Below are 14487 nucleotides of genomic sequence, written 5' to 3'. Positions count from 1 at the left end.
TTGTTTGGACGACTTCTAAGATACCGTTCCTCCACCAATGGTGAATACATATCCACTTGTGGACTTCGAATTAGTTGAACCGGTGATCCAATTTGCATCACAATATCATTCAATCACCGCAGGATATTTACTGTAGTGCAAATCAAAGTTTTGGGTATGTTCTAAATATCCCAAAATACGTTTCATTGCCATCCAGTGAGATTGACCTGGATTGCTCGTGTATCGACTCAGTTTACTTATAGCACAAGCTATATCTGGTCGTGTACAATTCATGATGTACATTAAGCATCCTAACACACGAGCATAATCCAATTGTGATATGCTTTGGCCTTTGTTCTTTGTTAATGCAAGATTCACGTCAATTGGAGTCTTTGCAACTTTAAAGCCTAAGTGCTTGAATTTTTCAAGTACTGTCTTAATATAATGAGATTGTGACAATACCAGACCTTGAGGAGTCTTTTGAATCTTAATCCCCAGAATTAAATCTGCAACTCCCAAGTCCTTCATATCAAACTTGCTAGTTAGCATACACTTAGTCGCATTTATGTTGGCAATATCATTACTCATTATCAACATATCATCCACACATAGGCAAACAATGACTATGTGATTTGGAACATTTTTAATGTATACACATTTATCACATTCATTTATCTTAAAACCATTTGACAACATTGTTTGATCAAATTTCGCATGCCATTGTTTGGGTGCTTGTTTTAGTCCGTAGAGGGACTTAACAAGTCTACATACCTTTTGGAACTACAAACCCTTCAGGTTGTTCTATGTAAATTTCTTCCTCCAAATATCCATTTAAGAAGGTTGTCTTTACATCCATTTGATGAATTTCAAGACCATAAACTGCAGCTAAAGCTACTAGCATTCGTATGGACGTAATTCTCGTCACTGAAGAATATGTATCAAAGTAGTCAAGACCTTCTCGTTGTCTATACCCTTTGACAACAAGTCTTGCTTTAAATTTATCAATAGTGCCATCATCTTTCATTTTTCTTTTAAAAATCCATTTACACCCCAAAGGTTTATTTCTAGGAGGAAGATCAACCAATTCCCATGTATGGTTGTTCAATAAGGATTCTATTTCACTATTTACTGCCTCTTTCCAGAACAATGATTCTGAAGAAGACATAGCTTCTTTAAATGTTCGAGACTCATTTTCCAATAAGAAAGTCACAAAATCTGATCCAAACGAAGTAAACGTTCTTTGACGTTTACTACGTCTTGGATCCTCCTGATAAAATGTACTTTCTTTTGTTTCTTCTCGAGGTCGTTTAGATCCTTCACCAAACAACTCACATTCCTTTTTATACGGATATATATTTTCAAAGAACTCAGAATTATTTGATTCTATAACCGTATTATTATGAATGTCAGGATTTTCTGATTTATGAACCAGAAATCGATATGCTTTACTATTGGTCGCATATCCTATGAAAACACAATCAACTGTTTTCGGTCCTATTTTTACCCTTTTGGGTTTAGGAACTTGTACTTTTTCCAAACACCCCCACACTTTAAAATAATTCAAGTTGGGCTTCCTTCCTTTCCATTTTTCATATGGAATGGATTGTGTTTTGCTATGGGGTACTCGATTTAGTATTCGGCTAGCCGTAAGAACAGCTTCCCCCACAAGTTCTGTGGCAATCCAGAACTTATCAACAATGCGTTCATCATCTCCTTTAATGAACGATTCTTTCTTTCCGCAATCCCATTGGATTGGGGCGTGTAAGGGGCTGTTGTTTGATGAATAATTCCATATTCTAAACATATTTGTTCAAAAGGAGATTCATATTCACCACCCCTATCACTTCTTATCATTTTGATTTTCTTGTTAAGTTGCGTTTCAACTTCATTTTTGTATTGCTTGAATGCGTCTATTGCTTCATCTTTACTATTAAGTAAGTAAACATAGCAATATCGAGTACTGTCGTCAATAAAAGTTATGAAATACTTCTTTCCACCGCGAGATGGTATTGACTTCATATCACAAATGTCTGTGTGAATTAAGTCTAAAGGATTTGAATTCCTTTCTACCGACTTGTAAGGATGTTTAACATACTTAGATTCCATACATATTTGACATTTAGATTTTTCGCATTCAAACTTAGGCAATATTTCCAAGTTAATCATTTTCCGCAAGGTTTTATAATTGATATGACCCAAACGTACATGCCATAAATTATTTGACTCAAGTAAGTAAGAAGAAGCTGAAGTCTTATTATTATTGTCAACAACTATTACATTAAGCTTGAAAAGGCCCTCGGTGAGGTAACCTTTTCCTACAAACATTTCATTCTTACTTATTACAACCTTGTCGGATACAAAAATGCACTTGAAACTGTGCTTTACAAGAAGTCCAGTAGAGACTAAATTCTTCCTAATTTCGAGAACATGAAGGACGTTGTTCAAAGTCATGACCTTGCCAGAAGTCATCTTGAGAAATATCTTCCCATATCCTTCAATTTTTGCTGTAGCAGCATTTCCCATAGAAAGCATCTCTTCGGGTCCAGCAGAAGCATAGGTAGAAAATGCTTCCCTCACAGCACAAACATGGCGAGTGGCTCCAGAATCAATCCAACACTCCTTAGGATTTCCTACCAGGTTGCATTCAGAAAGCATGGCAAACAAGTCATCAACATCATCATGCTTTTCTACCATGTTTGCTTGACCCCTTTTCTTGTCTTTCTTCCGAGCACGACACTCCGTAGATTTGTGTCTAGTTTTCCCACAGTTGTAGCAGTTTCCACTGAACCGTTTCTTGCTTGGGTTGTATTTTGGACCAGAAGCCTTCTTTCTCTTTTTGTTATCTTCAACAATATTTGCTCCCATTATTGTTGAATTTCCATGGCCTCTCCTTTCAGCAGCTTTATTGTCCTCTTCGCTCAATCGAACAATGAGATCTTCAAGGGACATTTCCTTTCATTTGTGTTTCAAATAATTTTTGAAGTCCTTCCACAATGGAGGCAACTTCTCAATTATTGCTGCTACTTGGAATGCTTCATTGATGACAAGACCTTCAATGAAAATTCCGTTAATAAAATTACTAAAAATTTTACTTTCAACATCAGTATTCTTTTGAAATATACCTTCAGTAAGTAGATCATGAATAATCACTTGCAATTCTTGGACTTGGATAATAACAGACTTGCTATCTACCATTTTGTAGTCCAAAAATTTTGCAGCCACAAATTTCTTCATCCCGACATCTTCAGTTTTGTATTTCTTTTCAAGCGCATTCCACAATTCTTTTGATGTCTCCATGCCATTGTATACATTATACAGATTATCATCCAGTCCGCTAAGAATATAATTCTTGCACAAAAAATCAGAATGCTTCCACGTCTCAATCACGAGAAAGCTTTCATTCTCTGGAGTTTCATCTGGCAGATCAGGAACATCTTCCTTGAAGAACTTCTGTAGACATAACATAGTCAGGTAGAAGAACATCTTCTGCTGCCAGCGCTTGAAATCAATCCCGAAAAATTTTCCGGGTTTTTCTGCCAGTGCTAAAGCCGGTGTTCGGCTTGTCGATGCGTTGGCAGTCACCATCGGAACAGCTTGATTTCCGTTGTCATTCGCCATTTTTTCTGGAAACAAATGACGCAAACAAACATTTAAAACTGGAGTAAAAAATCACGTAGATTTTAATCTCCAACAAAACGCCACGAAGGCTTTAAAACTGGAGTAAAAATCACGTAGATTTTAATCTACAACAAACCGCCACGAAGGCTTTACTCTCCAAACGGGAGTACACAAAAACCACAAAGGTTATAGTTTCCAGAATAATAAAAGTAACACAAATACAGAAATTAAAATTATTAAATTCCTTAAGCTTGTTATTATTATGCCTGTATTTGTAAATAATGATTCTGGAAATTAGAAAGTTAGCTTATAAACGTAAATATAAATAAAACATAAATTAATTCGAGCCCACTGAATTCACAGTGTTTCCTTAAGGAATTTAATCCCCTCATAGTACTCAAGGTTATGGATTATTTCCTCCCAGGATAGAACGAATTACACACTGCTGTAGCGATACTTCAAACCTCAGTGTTTCAGTGAATACAAAGTTCGGCAGCAAATCACACTTACGGATGCTTTGTTTGTAGTTTAAAACAATGCAGAACAAGGGAGGAAAACTCAGAAGTCGAATGGAAATTCTGAGAGGAAGGAATGTAAATTATAGCCAACGTTGAGTTTTCGGTGAAGAGAAGATCAATAGCTCTCAATTCTGTTTTCGATATGTCTTTTCTCCAACTGCTGCTGTTCATATTTATAGCAGTCAGTTGTGAAACCCGCCCCATCTCCATGGTGGAGCATGCACTAGCTTGTTATGGAGCAAGCCATGGTGGAGCATGCACTAGCTTGTTATGGAGCAAGCACTTAGCCATGGTGGGAAGAGCACTAGGTGGCTGCTATTGCAGCTGGTGGTACAATACACGGATTGGAATATATTCGTTACAAACACGGATAATATTACGTTAATTTCTATTATTAACAAATAAATTTGGTCCAAAAAATTAATCAATCAATCATTTGACCAAATCCGAAGCCAAAGCTGAAGCCGAGCCGAGCGAGCGACGACGACGGCGCGAGGCTTGCCTTCTTCTTAACTCTTTAAGAGCTACATGAAGTGCATTTGTATATAAACCCACCAAACTCCTTTTCCTCTATCAACGAGGGACAATGTCTCATTAAACGGAGAGGGAAACTTAAAATTTTACTCAAAATTTTTATTTCCCTCCATTTCTCATTCACCCTCTTTTTAATACCTTTCTATATTAAAAAGAAACTCAACATAGGCTTGCAACTAACAACTTGTTTGGATGGTTGTTTCCTATTATATTGTATTGTATTGTTACTTTAAATACGATATTTGTTTTGGTTGTTACTTAAATTTTATTGTATCGTATCGTTAAATCCGTCGTTACGTAACGACGAAATGTGCCACTTTATGTAACGATCAATTTGGTGTGGTCGCGTCGTTACCTTGTCTTTTTCTCTCATCTCACCCTTCATTAATATTAAATAGCTTTATTTTATCATTTACCCTACTTTTTTATGTAATAATTTACTTCGTATTATAATTTTTCTTTATTATATTATAAATTTATTGCTGGTATGTAATATCATGAAACAACGGCGAACAATACAATCTATCTAAATATTATAATACGGTACAATACAATACGACACATTATAAAACGATATGTAACAACCATCTTAAAGAATTGCTGTTGGATGCTACCTGAATAGTTGGAGCCTCCCCTAGAGCTTGCGATAAAACTACATAATTTCATATTTCATACGTATAACGCAAGAATAAATTTGGACTTTTTCTTAAAAACAAATTACGGATAAAATTACTACTTCCAATTAACAATCAACATAGACGAGAAAACTACTACTCAAAACACATATTTTCCCCCTCCCTAAAAGTCCCCCAAACACCTCAACGTTTTAGACTCCCAAAATTCCACAGCGAAACAAGTTGCAAGTGAGAGAAACAATAATACTCCGTATCATAACAAACCAAAAAGCATTAAGCAAAAGATCCAATTCAACTCCTCAACAAAAGTCTCCATTTCTCTTTCCTCTCTCACTTTTCCTTTCAAATTTTCCACACATCCAAAACTGCTGATGTTGGTTTTCCTTGTCGTAGTTTCTCTCACATCACGTGCATAGCACGTGTCTTTAGGATCTCGCCGACGGCGGCCTTCCATTACTTCCGGCGACACCCTTTACCTTCCTCGTTAATGGGTTCAAACCCAATCGTAGTTTCCGGCTCCTCAGCCCACAGGACGACCCGACCCAACAACAACAAGAACAAGAACAACAACGATCCATGTGTTAGCTCTTCAGCGTTTGTGTTTTTAATTGGTTCATTCATCATTTTGGGTTCAATTTGTGGGCTTTATGTTCGGTTTTTGATGACCCCAAATGTCCACGCTGGACTCTCCGCCATTGGATGTAAAGAGGATGATGAGGGTTCATGGTCCATTGGTGTTTTTTATGGTGATTCCCCTTTTTCACTCAAACCTATTGAAGATGTAAGCTTTTTCACATTGTGTTGATTTGTTTCTTCTTTACTTTTTGCCGAATTTCGGGTAAATGGTTTAGTTTTATGCACTAACGGTGTAAGATATATTGGCACACAGGTTATTTATTAGGTAATTATAAGTAAATTTATTGATAAGCATTAATTGATAATTGGTAAAAATAGTAACTAACCAGCTAATATAGGTTCAAAATCACTGTGTAAAAAATTTATTTTATACTCATTGTATATAGCTTAAATACTTTTTCTCCAGATGATCTGCTGTTTTGGGTTAGGTTTCATTTTGGCTTAAATTTTTTAGTTTTGTACTGATTTTTGAATTTTTTGTATTTTTAAATGAGCAAATTTTGGTGATTATTTTGAATATAACTGGAAAACTTCAGGCTAATTGCATGTAAAGATGTCAGCTTTTCGCATTGTATGATTTTAGGTAAATGGGGTTTTTAGATGATCTTAAGTCTGCTTTCTTGAGTTGGGTTTCATTTTTGCTCAAATTTTCAGCTTTGTACTGTTTTGGTTTGAATTTTGAATTTTTTGAGGTTCTGGGTATTTGTTAATTGGTCAAATTTAGGTGAAAGGATCTTAGGATTAGAGATTTATTGCTTTTGGTCATGTCCTGCGTTGACCTCCAGATGGACCGGTCTGGTCTGTAGGTAACCATGGTAAATGAGGGTATTCGAAGAGGACGAGGTAGAACTAAAATCAGAGTTTAGATGGAGTAACCTGGTCAGTGAGGATATATATAGCCGACCCAACGTCTTTGGGACTGAGATGTAGTTGTTCTTGTGGAAAGTTTCAGGCTAATTGCATATAGAGATGAGTATATCCAATAATCTTTTGCTAAAAGTTTGAATCTTTTATAATAAGGCTCAAGGTTCTAAGTTTCTAGGAATTAATTGGTATATGACTTTTGTGTCTGGAAATTTCTGGCAGATGAATATATGGAGGAATAAGAGTGCGGCATGGCCAGTAGCCAATCCTGTTATCACCTGTGCTTCAGCCTCTGTGGCTGGTTTTTCCAGTAATTTTGTCGCTGACCCCTTTCTTTATGTTCAGGTAACCTCCTTTTGTTCTCTCTATTTTCACCTTTTAATTCCTTGATCATTGACTGGGAGTAGTAGTAAGTAGTATCTATTAAATGTTTCTCCACAGTAGATTGGGTTTTTAGATCTGTGAGATGGGATTAACATGAAGCATCTTTAACGCTTTATAGGATGGGAAAGGTGATAGTTATTTCTTGACAATATTCTTTTGGCTCCTTCTGGTGTTGCTTTACTTTGCAGGATTTTACATTTATTCATGCTGTGAATATGCCCAGCCTTTTGAGTTAATAATATAACGAGGCATGGTTTAACTTAGGGTAGAAAGAAAGAAAATAAGAGGACCTTGACCTGCGTTTCTCTTTTGGTCCTTCTAGTTTTAATAACCCTTTGTTTTATTAGCAATTTTCTTACTTGATAAAAAAAAAGTAGCAACTTTTTGTATACCAAAGAAGTCATATCAAAACATATGTTTGAAGTTGTTTATATATATCTCACGTTTTGCCTATCAACCATTCTTTTTGAAAATGAACCTATCAACCGTTCTTGTATCTCTACTTCTAATGTTACCCATTCTAAATATGTCCTTAGTCCCATGCTCGTCAAATGGAAGGGAGTGAGTATAGCATTCATCTAAACCAACTAATCTTTCAGTTTTTTCTCTTCAACATCTTGTAAGAAGTTCCTTCGAATTAATCCTTACTGACTCTGCTTCTTCCCTGCGAAATGGAATGGCAGATTTGTTTTTAAGAGCAGTTAACAACGTACTTGATCTTTTATAGGTAAACAGAAGTTTTTGTTTAATTACACCAAGGGGTTTCAACATTGCACTAGAAATATAACTAAATGGTCAAGCACATCCAAAATCACATTTATTCAATCTCACTTGTTTCAATCAAAGTTTAGACATTGTTATCTACCCTTTATACATATTACCAAAACATTATTCTTATAAATTATCCTATACCTTGTACAATAATTATATATTACCTACTTTTATATCCCAACCAAACACTGGAAAGTGATCCAAAAGATGATTTTCTAACTCCATATCATAGGCACCCTGTATTCCACTCTCATTCCACTCAAAACATAAGTAGTTATTGTCAGGGGTTTCTCTTTTAGTTCACCAGCATAGAAAGTAAAAAGAAAGTCTTGACTAAATTATTCGCCATTAAAAGCAGGCCGAGTTTCAGAATGTTATTGGGTGCATCATTTATGATCTGTCGGACCTATTTTGCATAAGTAGCATCACATATATGACATGTCTGGTTGGTGCTATTTGATATTTTATGTGAGTTATTTTCTTCTAGGGTGTTATAGCTCTGCTGGAATATTTATTTTTCTCTCCTTTACTGCCTGCAGGAGCTTGATTGTTTGCTTGTGTTTTATTTGTTAACCTAAATTCTAAACTTCTCTTGCATTTCGATGTGGCGTGGAACATCCATAATCTGAGGTTTGATTATATAATTCAGGGAAATGTCCTTTATATGTTCTTTGAAACAAAGAATTCAATCACAATGCAAGGGGATATTGGAGTTGCAAGAAGTACTGACAAGGGAGCATCATGGGAGCAGTTAGGTATAGCTTTGGATGAAGGCTGGCATCTGTCCTATCCTTATGTCTTTGACTATAATGGCAATGTAAGTTCTTGACTTCATGAACAATTAGCATGTCGTGCAACTCAATTCCATTCTAAACAATGTTAGACTTGCTGTGATAAAATCCTGAACCTTGTTCCGTAGAAAGTTTAATTTGGAAAAAGAGGGTCGCACCCAAGGGTGTGGGCTAGTGGTTAATGAAGTTGGAGGAGAACCACGTGGTCTCAGGTTCAAATCTTAGCGGAGGAAAAAAACATTTGAAATATTAGGTGATTTTTTCCCATCTGCCTAAGCCTTGGTAGGATGAGTTACCAATACATGTGCTGGTGGAAGTAGCAGGTACCCGATGGAATAGTCGAGGTGTGCACAAGTTGACCTGAACACCATTGTCATCTCACAAAAGAAAAAAAAGATGGGCAAAGAGGGTCCATGGGGAAGGGAAGGAAATTAGAATGCTGGATCTGTGAGTATCATGTGCAGGCTCGTGGTAGCATGTGTGAGTGTCATATTTGCTTGTAGATGCTTTAGAATTGGTAGAACACTCTATCGGTAGAACAAAACTGGAAGTCATCTTGCTAGAATTTTGTACGGTACTGATAGCATGTAATGATATAGATGATTATGCTCTTATATGATTTTATTATTCAATATTGAAAATGCCAAATATAAAGATGCCTATACAATTTCTATTACTTTAATTATCTATTACTGTCAGCAATTATGAATCTTTGGCACCATTACTTTTTACTTGCTTACAACTATCATTTAAGTTTAACTTTCTTGGACCAGTGATTGATATTTTCATCAATTGTATTGTTGCTTACAGATCTATATGATGCCTGAGGGCAGAGCAAAAGGACAACTTCGTCTTTATCGAGCTGTAAAATTTCCCATGGAATGGACATTGGAAAAAATCATAATGAAAAAGCCTCTTGTTGATTCATTTATAATTCCACATGATGGGAAATACTGGCTTTTTGGTTCTGATCATAGAGGTATTGGTACAGAGTATAATGGTCAGTTAGAGATCTGGTACAGCACCTCACCACTTGGTCCTTGGAAACCACATAAGAAAAATCCTATCTATAACACAGATAAGAGCATGGGAGCCCGAAATGGAGGTAGACCCTTTTTATTTGATGGTTTTCTTTATCGTGTTGGCCAAGATGATGGTGAAACATATGGACGGAGAATACGTCTCTTCAAAGTAGACGTTTTAACCACTAATGTGTTCAAAGAAGTTGAAGTCCCGTTGGGCCTTAAAGCCTCAATTAAGGGACGAAATGCCTGGAATGGCGCCCGCAGCCATCACCTTGATGTGCAGCGACTAAGCTCTGGAGAGTGGATTGGAGTTACGGATGGGGACCGAGTGCCTTCGGGAGATGCAAGTCGACGGTTTAATTTAGGCTGTGCATCAGTTTTAAGTGTTGCAGCCCTGGTTATATTGTTTGGTATGTTACTTGGAGCTGTTAGAGGTTTAGTTCCACTAAGTTGGTGCCCACACGATTTTGGAAAGAGGAGTGATGCATCGTTGGATTGGGAACAGTCAAACTTAATTTCTTCTAGAATGAGACTATTCTGCAGCCACTTGAATAGAGCAAGCTCATCTCTCCGTACCAGAATAAAACCAAACACTTGCAGTGGAAGCTCGGTTCTAGCTTTAACATTTTTAGTAATTGTGGTGTTAATGTGTACTGGAGTTAAATACATATATGGAGGCAGTGGTGCACATGAAGCTTACCCCTTGCATGGTCAGTATTCTCAGTTCACTTTATTAACAATGACCTATGATGCTCGGCTTTGGAATCTTAAAATGTATGTCAAGCATTACTCAAGGTGCTCTTCAGTGCGTGAGATTGTTGTTGTGTGGAACAAAGGACAACCTCCAGAATTGAGTGAGTTTGATTCTGCAGTGCCGGTGAGGATTAGAGTAGAGGAAAAAAACTCACTGAATAATCGGTTCAAGGTTGACCCTTCCATAAAGACAAGATCTGTTCTTGAGCTCGACGATGACATTATGATGCCCTGTGATGACGTTGAGCGAGGATTTAAGGTATGGCGTGAGCATCCTGAACGAATTGTAGGTTTTTACCCCCGACTGGCAAATGGAAGCCCTTTGAAATACAGGGCCGAGACTCATGCTCGGAAGCACAATGGATATAATATGATTCTAACTGGAGCGGCCTTCATTGATAGTAAAATGGCTTTTGAAATGTACTGGAGCAAAGAGGCTGCAGCAGGTAGGGAAATAGTAGACAATCTTTTTAATTGCGAGGATGTGCTGTTAAACTTCTTGTATGCAAACGCAAGCTCTTCAAAGACAGTTGAATATGTGAAACCCGCATGGGCAATTGATACTTCAAAGTTTTCTGGTGTCGCAATTAGTGGAAATACGCAAACTCACTATGCCCTTCGAAGCAGTTGCCTTGAAAAGTTCTCTGACATGTATGGGAGCATAAGCAATCGGAAGTCAGAGTTTAACCACCGAATGGATGGTTGGGATGTATAGCCAGAAGAAAATTCTAACATCAGATTGAAGTTAGCACAGCAGTTTTCTGTTTTTCAATCTTCCCTGTTGGTATAATTTTGGTTTTATGATTTGTCAGTTTTCCCTCCTTTTGTGAAGTTTGCTTTGGGGAGGACTCCAGGTTTAAGTAGTTTTGTCAGTCTAAGTGTACATTAGTTTAGATGCATATGTTGATAGTTCTTTGCCATCCTTTTTATCAGAATTGAAGATGTGTAGTTCACTTAAATTTCTTGTTTAGACGCACTTGTTTATAGTTCTTTGCTATACTTTATCAGAATTGAAGTACTGTCACCAAAGATTCTCTTTGATATTTATGGTTTGTTTTTATGCAAAATAGTGAAATCCATTTTTTAGCTATTTAATAGAAGAGTCCGGAACCCAATTGTGGACTTTTTGGATAAGTGTGACATAAATGTGAAAAAAAAGAGTGCTCATTTTATATATAACGCGATTTTATACCGCGCTATACTTTAACGGCCAAAAACCGCGTTATACTCTGTGTTTGTATTTTCACGCATAGCGCTCTAAAATACTGCGCTATACTTATCATTAGCGTTGTTTAAAGCCATGTTGGTACCTGAGTAATGACACAAACAAGTAAGTAACAAAGAAGGAAAGAAGAACAATACACAAAACTAACTAAATAGATAACCAAAATCGTTAGCTCCCCGGCAACGATGCCAAAAAGTGATCGCAGCCTACTCCACACTACTAAAAAGTAGGAAGAGAGGGTTGCAATAGCTTTTACCCGATATGAGGGTCGGGATCGATTTCCACAGGGAGCTAGGAATGGAGTCGAGTATCTATCTAGACTAGAGTCGTGTAATTGTTCCAAATGTCACTTCCAAACATCTTTTGATTTTTCTTTAACAAACTAATATTATCAACTAGTAATTAGAACTAAATTATGCTAATGAGAAAATTGCTAGAGTTGTATCTAATGGATAGAAAGGCACTAGGGTAGTGAATTTCACCTAGGTGGTTAATTGACGGGTAAATGCTTCTAAGGTTCGATTGACATGATTGGGAAAATATGCTATAACCGTTGCACAATTTTACCCACTCTCACACCTCTCGGTAGAAAGAGTGATTTTTCCCAATTGACTCTCTCGAGACCAAATGGGTAGGCAAATTAGCTCAAGCAACTAGGGTTCAAGTTCGGTAATTACTCTCTCGAGGTATAACCCTTTAATTGGGACTATCAATTCTCTTGAGTCCATCCCAATTCCTTGTTGGGTCAATTTTAGAGACTTAGGCTCTCTTTCTCAGAAAGAATCAAGTCAACTTAGCACAAACCAGTGTTTGCAACCACCAATTCATAGATTAAACCATAAAATTGACCCAAATAGCAAACACCCATAGTCAACCTAACCCTAGATGGCAACACCCATCAATTACTCACACTAGGGTTGAACCACAACCCTAGCTAATGGGTTTAGCTACTCATGTTTGAAGAAGAAAATAGAGAAATAGATGAAGAACAAGGCATAATAATTAATTGCTAAAGTAAATACAAAGTTTCAATGATAAAAACTAAGTAAAAATGGCCAAAATGGCTACAGATGGTCTTCTCACGAGCGCAACTAATGTCTGATAATATCTGATACCCTAAAAATGGAAAGATATTCTATTTATACTAAGCTGAAAAAATTGGACAAAAGCCTCTGCGGGGTCAGTGCGGATCGCACAAAATGGACCGCGGCCGCACTAGGCTCTTGGACTTGAAGTCTTGGCTCTCTGAACTCAGGCTCCGCAGACCGCGCAGAATGGACCGCGGCCGCGGAGGCAACTAGCACGGTCCGCACAAACATGACCGCGGACCGCATGGGTTTGAAGTTGGCACTGGACATCTCTCTGATCTTCTCTTCCGCGGAACGCACAAAATGGTAGTGCAACCGCGAAGCCTTCAGTGCGGACTGCGCAAGATCGAATGCGGCCGCACTACTTTGAAGCTCGATTTGCCAGCTCTCTGAATCCCCTAGTGCGGACCGCACAAAGTGTAGTGCGGCCGCACTAGGCCTTTTTGTCCTGAGTTTGCCTTGTCTTTGGTACTTGAGCAGGTTTTACTCCTTTTGAGCCGATCTTTGACATTTCGTCATTTTGTCGATCAAACCTGCAATCAAGCACAACTTATGAGCCTTTTGGGACTATTTTGTAAGAATTTATAATCAAAGCGTAAGAAGGAAGGAGCATAATACACATCAAAATTCCTAGTAATCTGGGAACACTCCCGCAAGATAAAAAAAAGAAGCCAAAAAGCTTCGAATACAAGCGGCCAGGTACAGCCTTATAAACCACGACCTTTACAAAAGGACGTTCGGCGGTCCCTTGGCCAAATGCGTTGGACCGAATCAAATAAGGTGTGTGCTCGAAGAGGTACACAAGGGACACTGCGGTGCCCATACATGCAACCAAGCCCTCGTGAGATATCTTATTCGTACAGGATACTACTGGCCAACTATGAAAAAAGAGGCCGCGAATTACGTCAAGAAATATGAGCAATGCCAAAAATATGCCCTTATAATACACCAAGCGAGCGAACTCCTGCCCTTCGTTACTTCTCCATAGCTGTTTATAAAATGGGGGATGGATATCGTCGGACCCCTCCCAGCAGGGAGAGGTAAGATACGCTTCCTTTTGGTTTTAACTGATTATTTTTCCAAATGGATGGAAGCAGGTGCGTTTGCTCAAATACGCGAGCAGGAAGTCATCGCGTTCATCTAGAAAAACAGCATATGCCGCTTCGGCATCCCCAAGGAAATCATTTGTGAAAATGGACCTCAGTTTGTCGGGAAAAAGGCGACCGAGTTCTTCAAAAAATGGCACATCAAACGGATACTCTCCACGCTATATCACCCTGCCGGCAACGGTTAAGCAGAATCCTCCAACAAAACAATATTGGATATATTAAATAAAAAGCTCGAAGATGCCAAAGGGCTATGGCCGGAACTGCTACCAGAGGTGTTATGGGCCTACCGCACCACGCTGAAAACCAGCACAGGTAAGACACCATATTCACTGGTCTACGGTACCGACGCCATTATACTCGTTAAGGTCGGAGACCCAGCCTGAGGTAATCCAATGAGAGTGGACCGAGCAACGACGAAAACATAATACAAGACCTGGACGAGGTAGAAGAACGAAGGGACATAGCTCATATAAGAATGATAGCCCAAAAACAACAAGCAGAAAGGTACTACAACAAAAAGGCCAAAGTACGACCACTGAGAATCGGGTACTACGTCC

The 14487-nt window shown here is 38.1% G+C and overlaps 1 protein-coding gene across 1 annotated transcript; it reads left to right on the top strand.

Moving 5' to 3' along the window:
* Positions 1-5421: 5421 nt before the first annotated feature.
* On the top strand, positions 5422-11537 carry LOC104235131 (glucosamine inositolphosphorylceramide transferase 1-like). The gene is made up of 4 exons (XM_009788811.2): positions 5422-6065; positions 7007-7129; positions 8589-8756; positions 9541-11537. Exons 1-4 carry the CDS (start codon positions 5772-5774, stop codon positions 11221-11223), a joined length of 2268 nt encoding a protein of 755 aa, XP_009787113.1. The 5' UTR covers positions 5422-5771; the 3' UTR covers positions 11224-11537.
* Positions 11538-14487: the final 2950 nt, after the last annotated feature.

This window comes from Nicotiana sylvestris, chromosome 5 (assembly GCF_000393655.2).
Source record: "Nicotiana sylvestris chromosome 5, ASM39365v2, whole genome shotgun sequence".
NCBI lineage: Eukaryota > Viridiplantae > Streptophyta > Magnoliopsida > Solanales > Solanaceae > Nicotiana > Nicotiana sylvestris.
Note: the sequence above shows the minus strand (reverse complement) of the source record. Positions and strands in the feature narration are given on the sequence as shown.